The sequence below is a fragment of the Malania oleifera genome, chromosome 7 (genome assembly GCF_029873635.1).
Source record: "Malania oleifera isolate guangnan ecotype guangnan chromosome 7, ASM2987363v1, whole genome shotgun sequence".
Taxonomy (NCBI): Eukaryota; Viridiplantae; Streptophyta; class Magnoliopsida; order Santalales; family Ximeniaceae; genus Malania; species Malania oleifera.
Window position 1 is genome coordinate 103,644,273 of NC_080423.1, and position 13,272 is coordinate 103,657,544.

Consider the following 13,272-nt stretch of genomic DNA (forward strand, 5'->3'; position numbering starts at 1 on the left):
GACACAGAGATTAAAGTGTGCCCTCCAGGCGACCGGTGCGGAATGGAAATATGCTATTTATCTAGAGTGAATAGGAAAACCCTTATACGAGGAAGACAAAGTTAACTCAGTAGAGTCCGAAATCAACAAAAATGATTGGAGGGCCCCTTTGTTCCTATTTCTCTAGGACAGATCCTTACCAGAAGACAACAAGGAAGCTCGGGGAGTGAGAAGGAAAGCAGCAAGGTATACGCTGATAAGCCGGGAGCTGTACAGACGATCTCTAACGCTGCCCTACCTTCGTTGTCTAAACGATGAAGAAGGGACGTATGTACTAAGGGAAATCCACGAAGGAGTATGTGGAAACCAACTGGCCAGTAGGGCCCTAGCCCACAAAGCCATGCGGCAGGGGTTTTACTGGCCTACAATGAAGAAAGACGCGGTTGAGCTCATCAAGAGATGCGATAGATGTCAACGATGTGCGGCTGTACCACATGTACCCTCTAATCTATTCTCCCCTCTAACCAGTCCATGCCCCTTCGCACAGTGGGGAATAGACATCCTCAGACCTCTACCGCAAGCGACTGGTCAAAGAAAATTTTTGTTGGTAGCAATAGATTATTTCACTAAGTGGGTAGAGACTGAACCTCTAGCCACCATAACAGATCGGAACATTACGCGCTTCGTGTGGACATCATTGGTTTGCCGTTACGGTATCCCCTGGGCAATAGTTACAGACCACAGGAGGCAGTTCGACAATGAACGCTTCAAAAAATTCTGTTCGGACTTGTCTATTAAGCTCCTTTTCGCGTCAGTGGCCCACCCCCAAAGCAATGGACAGGTAGAGAACATGAATCAGACGATACTGCATGGACTGAGGACGCGACTTGAGTCCATGCAAGGTAGATGGGTAGAGGAACTCCCTTCATTAATATGGGCGTACCACACCACCAAGAGAGCAGCAACAGGGGAAACCCCTTTTATGCTTGTCTTTAGCGCAGAGGCGGTCATCCCAGCAGAGGTAGGGATCCCCTCTTGGTGAAGGCAATACTTCAATGAGCAGACCAATAATGAAGAATCAGATCAGAAATAGACCTGCTGGAAGAGAGATAGGATCAGGCGAGTTTAAAAGTTGCAGCGTACCAGCAGAGGGTAGCAAAGTATTACAACAATCACGTCAAAGTACGAAATTTCCGGCAAGGAGACTTAGTCCTGAGGAAGACGCGAAATAACCCATTGGATTCAGGGTCGCACAAGTTAAAACCAAACTGGGAGGGTCCATATAGAGTCACAAACGAGATAAAGCCAGGGATATACAAGTTGGAAGATGTAGGGGGGAAAGAGCTTAAGAACACATGGAACTCGGATATGTTAAAAAAATACTATTCCTAAAAAGTGCTTCTTACATTGCAGTAATAAAAGTACCAATTACAATAGTTGTACTATGTCAATAAAGTTGAAAAATTCATATTACAAGTTCGGTTCCTACAGACTAGTTAGCTTTACTCCCCTCTCCAACTTCCTCCTCTTCCCCTTCCTCATCCTCCTCCAGATCTTCCACGGACTCAGGACTCTCGTTGCCATAACCATGAGAGCTCACACCGTCCAGCGGAAGCTCAGGATGTTTGGTCTTGACTTGATCCCGGCACCTCCTGAATCCCACCCGGTAAGCTTTAGAGGTATCAATGACGAACTGGTTGGAGTCCTTGTACTCCTTTACTGCAATTTGGGATGTAGTAGCAGCAGCAGCAGCTTCTCTGGCAGGTAGTTCCTCCTTACGAAGGCGCTCGACCTAAGCTTGTAGAGCCTGCTCACAGACCTCGGCCTCGCGCAGTTCATTCTGAGCAACAACATACTTCTCCCGGGCATCGAGGGTCTGCCGATACATCTCGGTAACCTTTTCCTCCTAGGTTAGAGCCATCGTCGCCAGCTGCGGAAGAATACAAAGTAGGGAACAGTCAACAAGACTATGTATAAGGCGGGAAGAATAAAGCCACCTAAAAAATAGATACCTGGTATGAGGTGTGGCAGATCTTCGCTGAAAGAGCATTAGGAAGGGTGCATTGGGCCTGCACAAAATCCTCAGCGTGTACAGCCCGACGGAGAGCAGAGGCAGAGCGGGTCGGTTCGTGAAAAATCACCTCAATATGAGCCTGCGGGGTCGGAGGAGGAGCAGCATTGACTTCATCAGTAAGGGCGCCCGAATCACCTATGGCAGGTGCGTCCCTTTGTGAGGACTCTCCTTCGATCTCCCTTCTCTTCTTCCTACTCCTACTCACCCTTTGCTTCCTGGCTTCTCCCATGAGAGATTCATACCTTGTGAAGTCCATATCTGCAAGGATAAAAGAGAAAAGGAGTAAAAACACCAACAATAGGGACAATATTCGAACACACACACACACACACACACACACACACACACACACACACACACACACATATATATATATATATATATATATGAAATCAGGGGTGAGGAAAGACTTGAGGAAACGGGGCTGATCCCCCACTGCACGAGGACACGCTCTTGGAGCAGCTCCTTATGAGGGATAATACCTTGTTCACCAAGGACACGAAGTTCTTTTAGGATGGCCTGCTCTTCGGGAGAAAGTCTGGGAAGAAGGTGGCGCACTTGAACTACAAAGGAAAAAGGGGTGAGAGGAGAAAAATGAGTCAGCGGATAACCTACTAGTAAACCCGGCAAAAGAGGGGGAAAAGGGATAGACAACATTACCATCAAGAAGAGAAGACCAGACCAAAGAGCCCGTGTAATTCAACTCTCCCGAGGTGAAGAAGTAACGAGACTTCCAGTTATGGATGGAAGAACTACCTGGTGAAAAAAGTTTATAGCCGGGTAGAGAGTTGAAATAATATAGCTCCTTCTCGGTAGAATGGGATCGCATCTGGAAACAACTTCTAAAAAGAGGAACCATAGGCTGGTAGCCTAAGCGGAGCAGAAGGACGGCAAAACAGGTGAGCGAAAGATAAGAGTTCGGGACAAGTTGGGAAGGTGCTATGCGGTAAAAACGTAATACGCTAGAGACGAAAGGGGGAAAAGGGAGCCTAAGACCCAAATCTAGATAATCTGTATAGAGGCAGAGTTCCTCAGAGCCTGGATCAAGAGCTGACTCGGAAGCAGATGGCAACCTAATAGTAATACTCAATGGTATGGCAAAAAAGCAACGAACATTCTGCAAGTCGGAGGAGGTGAAGTCACAACGAGTGCTCCGAACTGTAGTAGGAACCCTCAAAGGCTGTGAGGAAGACTCCATAGGAAAAACAAGGGGTGAAAAAAATAATACCTATACCTAAGGATCAAATAGGCAAGTAATAGCAAAAACAAAGAGGAAAAGATGCTAAGACAGATCAAGACAGTAAAATTCCACACACAAACAGCAAGGTCATCTTACAAGAAAAGATCAAACATACAAAGTTAACACAAGAATAACGAAAAACATGAAAAACAACAAAACAAAAATGCAGTAAAGCGGGAGAACGTACATAACACCAAAAGGCGGCCCATGGAATGAAGAAGAGAAGAGAAGGAGGGAGTCCACTCAGACTGAAGAGGAGTGCAGAATGAAGGAGTCCCCTAGCCTTTATAAAGAGAGGAGGGCACGAATCCCCATGGCCGGAATCTTAAGAATTTCCATCTACAAAAAGGATTGCGTCTCGAGGGAGAAAAAGGACACAGAAAATCTCTAACGAATGCACAGCCGCGGCTTCCCAAGGACAAACAGTGCCTCGAAAAGACCACATTGCCTCGGACACAACGTTAGACGGATGACCATAAATGAGAACGTTTCCTCCAACCCACTTCCCGAGGCAGAATGCATTTAAAACCCGCTTTTATCTATCTTTTGCAGGACAGAAGTGTGCGACGACACCTCGGAAAGGTGAAACAACCAAAAGACGAGCACGACTCGTGAGGCCAAAACAGCCCAGAAAATGAGCATGACTCATCAGGTGGAAAGGCCAAACTGACGAGCATGACTCGTGAGGCCAGAATAGCCCAACAAGTGAGCACGACTCATCAGGCTGATAGGCCAAACTGACGAGCACGACTCGTAAGGCCAGAACAGCCCAACAGATGAGCACGACTCATCAGGCGGAAAGGCCAAACTGATGAGCACGACTCGTGAGCCTAGAACAGCCCAACAGATGAGCACGACTCATCAGGCGGAAAGGCCAAACTGACGAGCATGACTCGTGAGGCCAGAACAGCCCAACAGATGAGCACGACTCATCAGGCGGATAAGCCAAACTGAAGAGCACGAATCGTGAGGCCACAATAGGCCAGTCGATGAGCACGCGTCAATAGACACAAAGGCCCAAATAAAGAGCATGACTGATAAGGCCAAAACATCCGAGCAGATAAGCTCGGTGGCAAAATTTCCCTCCATGGGACAGGTCGACTAAATCCCCTTCATAGAGCAAGTCGAACAGGTCGGTATATCTACTCTCATGGCACAAGTCGGACAACTCGGCCAATTTCCCTCCATAGGACAAGTCGTAAAAATTCCCTCTATGTGATAGGTCGTCCAAGCTTCACTCATAGGAAAAGGTCGGACAGCTCAGTCAATTTCCCTCCATGCGCCAGCTCGACTCGAGCAACTCTTCGAAGAGCTCGGACAAAAAGTTTTGCACCAACAGCTCGGCCTAAGCAACTCTTCAAAGAGCTCGGGCGAAACAGCTCGACCCAGGGAACTCTTCAAAGATCTCGGACGAAGTAGCTTGGCACAAAACAGCTCGGCCCGGGCAACTCTTCGAAGATCTCGGACGAACAACTCGGCACAAACAGCTTGGAAAAACAGCTCGGCCCGAGCAACTCTTCGAAGAGCTCGGACAAAAAGCTTTGCACCAACAGCTCGGCTCGAGCAAACTCTTCAAAGAGCTCGGACGAAACAGCTCGACCTGGGCAACTCTTCGAAGATCTCGGATGAAGCAGCTCGGCACAAACAGCTCAGCAAGACAGCTTGGCAAAACAGCTCGGCCCGAGCAACTCTTCAAAGAGCTCGAACGAAGCAGCTCGGCACAAACAGCTCGGCAAGATAGTTCGGCAAAACAACTCAGCACAAGGAGCTCGGCTAACAGCTCGGACAAAAAAGCTTTGCACCAACAGCTCGGCCCGAACAACTCTTCAAAGAGCTCGGACGAAACAGCTCGGCTCGAATAACTCTTCAAAGAGCTCGGACGAAGCAGCTCGGCACAAACAGCTCGGCAAGATAGTTTGGTAAAACAGCTCGGCCAGTGCAACTCTTCGAAGAACTCGGAGAAAAAGGCTTGGCACGAGCAGCTCGGCAAAACAGTTCGACAAAACAGCTCAGCACGAGGAGCTCGGCGAAACAGTTCGACAAAACAGCTCAGCACGAGGAGCTCGGCTAACAGCTCGGCACGAGCTGCTCAACTATTCTGCAAAAAAAAAAAAAAAGAGGAACACGATGGAGCGTTAAACCCTCTAAAGGGAAAGATGCAGACAAAACCATTATTCAAAATTCTATCCAGAAATTTGAAACTAAGGGGGGGACAACTGATATGCCCATAATAATTTAACTAATGAGGGCAGGTCAATACCTATCTCGCACTTTCTCCAGATCTGACATTCTGATGAGTGATTAGCTCCAACCCAATAAAGAGGAGGAGAGATCCACGCCAATGGCTTTAATAGCCGAGTAATAGGTGCACGCACTTATGGCTGGTGAGCGATTCACGTCCCCGCGCAATAAATTCGAGCCAACCTACGGTCAACTTGAGCCCCTATAAGAAGGGATCTGGAGAGAAGGCCAAGGTAAGTCAAAAAACACTATTCTACTGTTGCATTCAGCCTTTCTAAAAGTATTCCTCTTACTTAGGCATCGGAGAGATCCCCCGGTGTACACCCCGGGTCCTTCAAGCCTTTCTTTTCTTCCTCTTTCAGGTCAACGGGAGTCGAAGGAGCATCCCTGCTATTTTTACCCTGCAACACTTTCTAAAAACATGAGCTTTGGTTGTGTGATCAATGTGTTATCCAAAATTATAACATTTTTTGGGATGCATATTTTACATCCTTCAAGTGGTCCTTGAAAAATATATGCGATGATTTGCACCGATGTTATCCAAAATTATAGGATTTCTTTGGTACTGTACTATATATTCTTCAAATGAACATAAGCTTTGACATGTGTCGTAAATATGTTCTTATTCAAATTAAATTCTAGTAATTTTTTGAGAGCACATATTTAACATCCTTCAAAAAGTATTCTTAGAAAATGCAATCGATGTCCTTGTATTTTATATGTGATTACCTTGGCATGTACTCATTGGCTTACAATTATGATTACAAAACATACATTAGATTGTATTACCTAAGCTCAAATCAAGGTTAAAAGATTGTCAAAACATCGTTTATAAGTTAATTGAGCTTAATAACTTTTTTTGAACATTGAAAAATAATTAAGCTTCACTTGTGCTTTTGAGTGTTCTAGGCCCATTTAAAATCAAGTGAAACTACTCTTAATTCAAGATTTTCTCAACTCAAATTTAATGTATTTGTGCTTGTTCAGTAAATAAATTAATTGTGATTTCAAACTCGTTAATTGTTTTACAACCAGCTTGAGCACCGACCCACTACTCAACTCATTTATTGTCGTACCAGCTGTATGGCACAGATGGAATGCTTGTTTGTGCAATTAATTCGAGGGTGTTTTTTTTTGGCTTCTATTATTTTTAAACCTTCCCTTTCTTTCGATAGCACTCATTCACAAGTTATTGCTTCATATATTCTAAATATTTATTCCAAATTGATAGATCGACTTTGAGTTTTATTTAGGGTTTGAATCATTGTTTGCTTTTTTCATGGCTTTGATCGATAAGCTTCGAATAAAAAAAAATCAAAATTCTTTGTGTTCTTTCTTCCTTCTTCTCAATCTCTCTTGTAGCAGTTTGAGAAGTTTATTTTAGCAAGTTCGGACTATTTTATACCAATTAGAGTGAATCGAGAAGCACTTACAAAGTCGATCTACCTAGAAGACATGCTTCTAATGTGGCAAGATCGTTTCTCATGGACAACTGATTTGGTTCTCCACCTCATCTATTTAGATGGTAAGTTCTTCTATATATATTACTACTTTCTTGATTGCCCTTCAATTCTAAAAATTTCCTCATTTAATTTATCTAATTTACCTTTTTTTGCTTTAGATCTATTGCTTGATTGCCTTAATTTGTTAAACCACTTATTATCTTTTAACTTTATGTCTAATATTATCAATAATTAAAAATTGCATGTATAGATATTGCTAAAATTTTTAAAATTTTAAAATTAATAACACAAAAATAAATTTTGTTCTGTTGATTTACTATTACACACATATATTTTTTCATTTTGTTGATAACCAAATCAAACAAAATAAATAAGTAAACTCTCTCTCTCTCTCTCTCTCTCTCTCTCTCTCTCTCTCTCTCTCTCTCTCTCTCTCTCTCTCTCTCTCATGTGTTTCAACTTTCAAACCTAAGCTGAATCTCCAGTACCCTTAGCCAACCTCTGGGCGATGGAGTGATGATTAAATATTAGAAAAAGGTTCAAATCTAGGGCATGCTAGAAGGAGTTTACTATCTCATGGGAGACCTTTGCTCAATTTATCAATTCATTCTGATTAAATGTCATGCTTCGAATCCCAAAGTTAATATTTTATTTTTTATTTTTAAATTTTTTAAATGGTTACAAATATCTAATTTTTTCAATTTTTAAATTTCGTATTAGAAAATTGTAAAAATATCTTTTATTATTTTCTGAGTTTTCTAGATAAATATTGAAAATCCAAAAAATAAGGTGTGTTTTTGTAATAACTATTTGAAAATCTAAAAATAAAAAATAAAAATTGTTTTCACAATTAAACAGACCCTCGCCCTATATTCGGGAGTGTGGATCGGACAAAATACAATACAAATTTGTATAATTCAAAATTTACAAAGATCCAAATCCAAACCTTAGGCTCTGCGATTCCAAACTATACCTTGATATTTAACTAGAGAGCAATAAAAAAATAAATCGACCAGTTATAGCTCTTGTAAATTCATTTGAGTGTACAAAATATCGATTACAAACAGAGAGAGATAGAAAAGGCGAACCAATCAGTTAACTCGAAAATTTACTAAATGCACAAGACAAAGGATCGGTTCTGGACACAATTTTCTAAAAGAAAAAAGATTTATATATATTTTTTATTTTCTTATTTTTTAAAAATAATTTATTTATTTATTTACTTTTATATGGACGTGAGGGGTGGTTGAGTGTAATTTGGGAAGGGTTTAATAGATCCAAAAGGGAAGGACTAAGAAGGGGGTGCCAAGTGGCAAACATGCAATGCATGCAGTGATTCATTAAATCCCACCCGTTTTGCGTTACTGATTTTTTAGGTTGTGGTTGGGACGCGTTTGTTTGGGTCTCTCATAAGCATTTTGTCCTTTTGTCACCAAAGCCCATCTCCCAAACAAAAAGCTTATTGCCACATTTATATTTTATTTACATTAAAGGACAAATAAGTGGGTGGAATACTACTTCTTGACCTTTAATTCTATTTAATTACCCATGCAACCGCACACTCAAATTTTTGTTCATAAAAGCCCCTCCTCGACACGTGTGCAGTCCCTCAAACACCAAAACAAGTATTCATTTATTAACTTAATTTGTCTTCATCCAGTGCCCACGTGCGGTGGCCTTTAATGGCTAATACCTGTTTTTGGCAAGCTTTGAACTTTCTCTAGCTACCAGCACTACTACTACTACAATAGGACAAGCTTATACACCTCTCTCTCTCTCTCTCTCTCTCCATTAATATTTTTTTTTGCCTCAAAAGCCCCTCCTCTTTTCTCAAATTCTCTAAAGTTACTTGCTTTTTTCACTTTTGTTCATGATTTGAGGCATTTATATATTTACTGTGAAAGTAATTTTTGCTTTCATTAAAAAATTTCTCTACTATATAACATACGTAGCTAGTAATTAATGTCATTATTTGTTTATTTAATAAAAAAAATTCAAATAAAAGATAAAAGAAAAAGACACTGACTTCTCCATAAATTTTGGTCAAGTACAATGACTTCGATATCAAAAATTTCACAAACCTATCTTGAAATTTGTTAAAAAAACACAAACCATGCACCCCTTATATTTTGTAAAAAGACAAGTCTTTTTTAGAGAGATATGCATTTTTTTTTAGCAAATCTCAGGGAAAGTCTGTGACGTTTTTGAAACTTCAGAAGACGTGAGTGTCTTTTGCCCTAAAATAAAATTTTCATGGTGTGTTCATTTGTACTAAAAATGAAAACTCAATTTATTACATTGTCGATGCAAAAAAATATTTAGTTTTTTGAAATTCATATAATGTAACAATTACTTGCAATCAAGAGAAGATGAAAAAGAATTGCGAAACCTGATAGCCTCCAATGTTCAAGTATCTTAGGATGCATATAATAAATGCTCCATTTGGGAGCATTGATTTCCATTTTTAGAGTTGAATTTGAAGTGGGTTTAAATAAAATTCAATATAATTTTATATTATATCTTTTTCAAATTCACGCAAGTTCTCAATTTAATTGAGTCCTGTACTCAATTTTGGTTGGCCTTGCTGAATTTTATTTAATTAATAATTTTTTTTACTTGGACTGAGTAGAGTTCGTCATATTTATTGATAGTTTTTAGGGGACTAATTTTGACTTGATACATTATGTTTTTAATTAGCAAAGAAGAATTTAGGGATTATTTTATTTATATTATTTCGTTACCAACACCTATTTTATGAACCATATATGAAGGATTTTATTAACATCAGTCTCCAATTAATTGCTGCATGAGTGAAATTTCTATTATATTTATATTAAGGGCTTGTTTGGAATTGTACCTATATTAAGGGCCTAAAAAAATTTGGTTATCATAAAAAGTAGGAAGAAAAATAAATATACATTTTGACTTTATACTTGAATGACATTTAATTTTAAAAATTTTTAATCATATTAAAATGAATTTTTTATTTTTTATGTTATTTGATGTAGAGAAAAATAGTCAAAATATAACTAAAAAGGCATTCATTTATTATCATCAGCTATTATTGCTAATAAATGCAATTATGAATACTTGCTATGCCGCATTTTTTTACAAGTTTCACATTATAATTGTTCAATTAAATAGTTTTCTCAACCCATTTTAATTTTTTCTAACATTAATTTCTCCAGCTATGAGCCATATTTATGATTATGAAAATAAAAAATGAAAAATTAAGAAGAGGCAAAAATTGAAAAATAAAAAACTAAAAATTTATAATTGACAACTACCATAGTTAATATTCTCACAATTAAAGAAAATTAAGAACCGAATCGAATACATATTCATTGTTGTCCTCAGATGAAGTAAAAATCAATAAATTTGATTCAATTACTAACTTGGCCCTTTAATTTTTCTTACACAATGAGATTATTTATAGTTGCTCCCGACTCTAACACTTCCTTCAAATTTTACCTTACTTAATTATGTGTGTACCTTGACTTTGCAAGACATACATTCGTGAATATTATTGTTTTAGTTTTAATTTTTCACATATGATAAAATTGATTTTAATTTTTGAGATTATATGTTTTATTTAGTTATATATATATATATATATATATATATATATATATATATATATATATCCCTGAATAGAGTTTGAATTTTGAAGGCTACAATATTTTGATTGGAATATATAAAATCTTGAAATTTATATTAATAAAAATAATTATAATTAGGGTATTCAAAGGCACAACTTAAAAAATAAATAAACACACTTTTATTAATTTCATATAAGCTAAATAAGAGAGAGACTCATTTTCAATAAGTGTATAATTAAGAAAATAGACACACAGACATGTGGAGGAAAATGTCTCTCTATAATTTCTCAGTGTATTAGATATCTCAATTATTAGATCATACAACTTTTATTTTAAATGTTTCAAGTTTTAATAAAAGAGATAAATAATTATGTTTTAAATTTTCGGCTTAATTGACATAGCAATAGACACACTCCATTCTCAATTTTTTTATTTAAAAAAAAAAATCATTTGCATCTTAGTTTTTTGTTTTCAAAAATGGGTCAAAATAAATTCATTAAGAATTATTACAAAAATTACAAAGAATAATTAAAGTGATGGGCAGTATTACTGCATTAGTGAGTCAGTGATGACAAGAGAGAGAAAGGGTACCTTGGCCATTGGGAATATAAACAAGGGTCCCATACCCTTTCTGCCATTGGGACACCTAGCACAATCCATTCACCACAAAACCTCCCGATGGCAATATTGCCCCTCCCACTTAACCCATAACCCCTCCAAATTAAGGGCACTACCCCAAAGGCTTCCGCTACCTTTAGACCAAGGACTGACCTCACTCCCCACTGGCTAACTAGCTAGGGGTCAAACCTAACTCAACCTGGTTACCCCTTAACTCAAACCCCCAGTTAAATTAACACCTTATAAGTATTTTATACACTGCCTTCCCCACCCCCCATCCTCCCCCCCCCCCCCCCCCTCCCTCTTCAATATTTCCGTCTCCCACCTAAGAATCTATTTCCATTACTCTCCTTTCCTTTCCCATGGATGCTCTCTTCGTTTATGCCCTTCTCCTCTCCGCATTCTCCAGTTTTGTAATCAGATTCCTTTTCCTGTGATTCATATCCCAGCTGCCAGTGCCACTTACTTAAAGCTCGCTTGGACTGGAAAAGCATTTCCCATTCTCCTCCATTATTCTGATCATCCTCTAAAATCTTTACATATACAAATTTACGTACATAACAATTTCCTAAACCCTAGAAAGCTTTTCCTTTACGTGCATGCAGATTGTCTAGCTAGCTCCCTCGATCATCCTCTATACCATTCTTATTAATTAGAGATCTTTGCTTTTTGCATTTTCAATCGGCCACAATGTTGAAGGGTGTAAACGTAAATTCCACTTTGTATGAACAGTTCCTCATCAACTGTACCGCCGTCAACCCTCCCATCTGCTGCTCCTCCGAACTCTCCGCCACCGTGGAAGAAGCCATCTACGCCTCCGACGAGTTCCGCATGTACGCGTTCAAGATCAAGCGGTGCCCAAAGACCCGAGCCCACGACTGGACGGAGTGCCCGTTCGCGCACCGCGGCGAGAAGGCCCGCCGCCGGGACCCCCGCAGGTTCAACTACGTTGCCATTGCCTGCCCCGAGTTCCGGCATGGGGAGTGCCGCATGGGGGAGGCGTGCGGGTTCGCGCACGGGGTGTTCGAGTACTGGTTGCACCCCGCGCGGTACCGCACCCGCGCCTGCAACGCGGGGCACTACTGCCGCCGCAAGGTGTGCTTCTTCGCGCACACGCCGGAGCAGCTGCGATCGAGGACCCATTACCGGTGCCACTACGCGTACAGGGTGTGCATGGAGGCACCGAAGGCGGCCGTGCTGATGCCGGGATTGAGGAAGAGTCTCCGGCGATCGGAGTCTGAGGAGTTTTTGGAGATCTTGAGGAAGTTGGAGATAGGAGAGGGGGGAGGGGAGAGGCCTTCCGGGTGGGGAATATCGGATATATCGGATATGGATTTGCCACATGTCGGTTGGATTTCGGAGCTGGTGGAGTGAAGGAAGTGTAGATTTCTGAAGGGTTCGTGGGGATCGAACGATGGAGATTAATGGATGTCGTTTAATTTGACGTCGTTTTATGTAGAAAAAGTATTGTCGAGCCTGAAGTCTGTACCTATAAGCGAGGGGTAAGTTATAACTTTATTGTGCTTAATTAGGGTTTCTCAATTGCTCGAGGGCCTTTTTTGTGAGGTAGGAGAGGGTTTGTGGAACTGAGTCAAAGTTTTTGTGTCATTAAATAAATAAAATAAAAGAGGGCTAGAGGGTATGTTTGGGTGTGGGGAGTGTATAGAATGAGAATTAACTGCATATTTGGTATATAGGAATGGAATGTGATTGGAAAGGAATGAAAAATCAAAATTTTCACTTAATTTTATCATGTTCAACATTTAAATTTTGTTTCATTCCTTTTTAATCTTATTCTATTATATATACCAAATATACTATAAAGAGTATGTAACACAATTTAAGGGACTCAGAAAAATGTAAAATGAAAGGGAGAAGAGTCATTGAATGTACTTTAATTTTATGCCCCTTTTTATGTAAAAATTGTCCAATGTATTATTATGTGTCTGTCTATAAGAGGTGTTAATGAAATGTATTATTATATGTTATTATGTGTCAACAAGAAATAGTCATTTTGTAGACAAAATGGTCTAATGAACTTTAAATAGTTATTCTCTC

The 13,272-nt window shown here is 39.8% G+C and overlaps 1 protein-coding gene across 2 annotated transcripts; it reads left to right on the forward strand.

The window, feature by feature from the left end:
- The first annotated feature begins 6,625 nt into the window (after window positions 1-6,625).
- On the forward strand, window positions 6,626-13,272 carry LOC131159971 (zinc finger CCCH domain-containing protein 54). Of its 2 annotated transcripts, XM_058115228.1 has the most exons (2): window positions 6,626-7,059; window positions 11,947-13,272. In XM_058115228.1, the coding sequence occupies exons 1-2, from the start codon at window positions 7,057-7,059 to the stop codon at window positions 12,586-12,588; spliced, it is 645 nt and encodes a 214-aa protein (XP_057971211.1). In that variant the 5' UTR covers window positions 6,626-7,056; the 3' UTR covers window positions 12,589-13,272. The 2 variants fall into 2 exon arrangements, with proteins under 2 accessions (XP_057971211.1, XP_057971210.1); XM_058115227.1 differs by lacking the exon at window positions 6,626-7,059 and having other exon boundaries at window positions 11,508-13,272.

Bases quoted from the DNA above. Each gene is read 5' to 3' on its own strand.
- LOC131159971 (XM_058115227.1), top strand. From the start codon at position 11,905: ATGTTGAAGGGTGTAAACGTAAATTCCACTTTGTATGAACAGTTCCTC.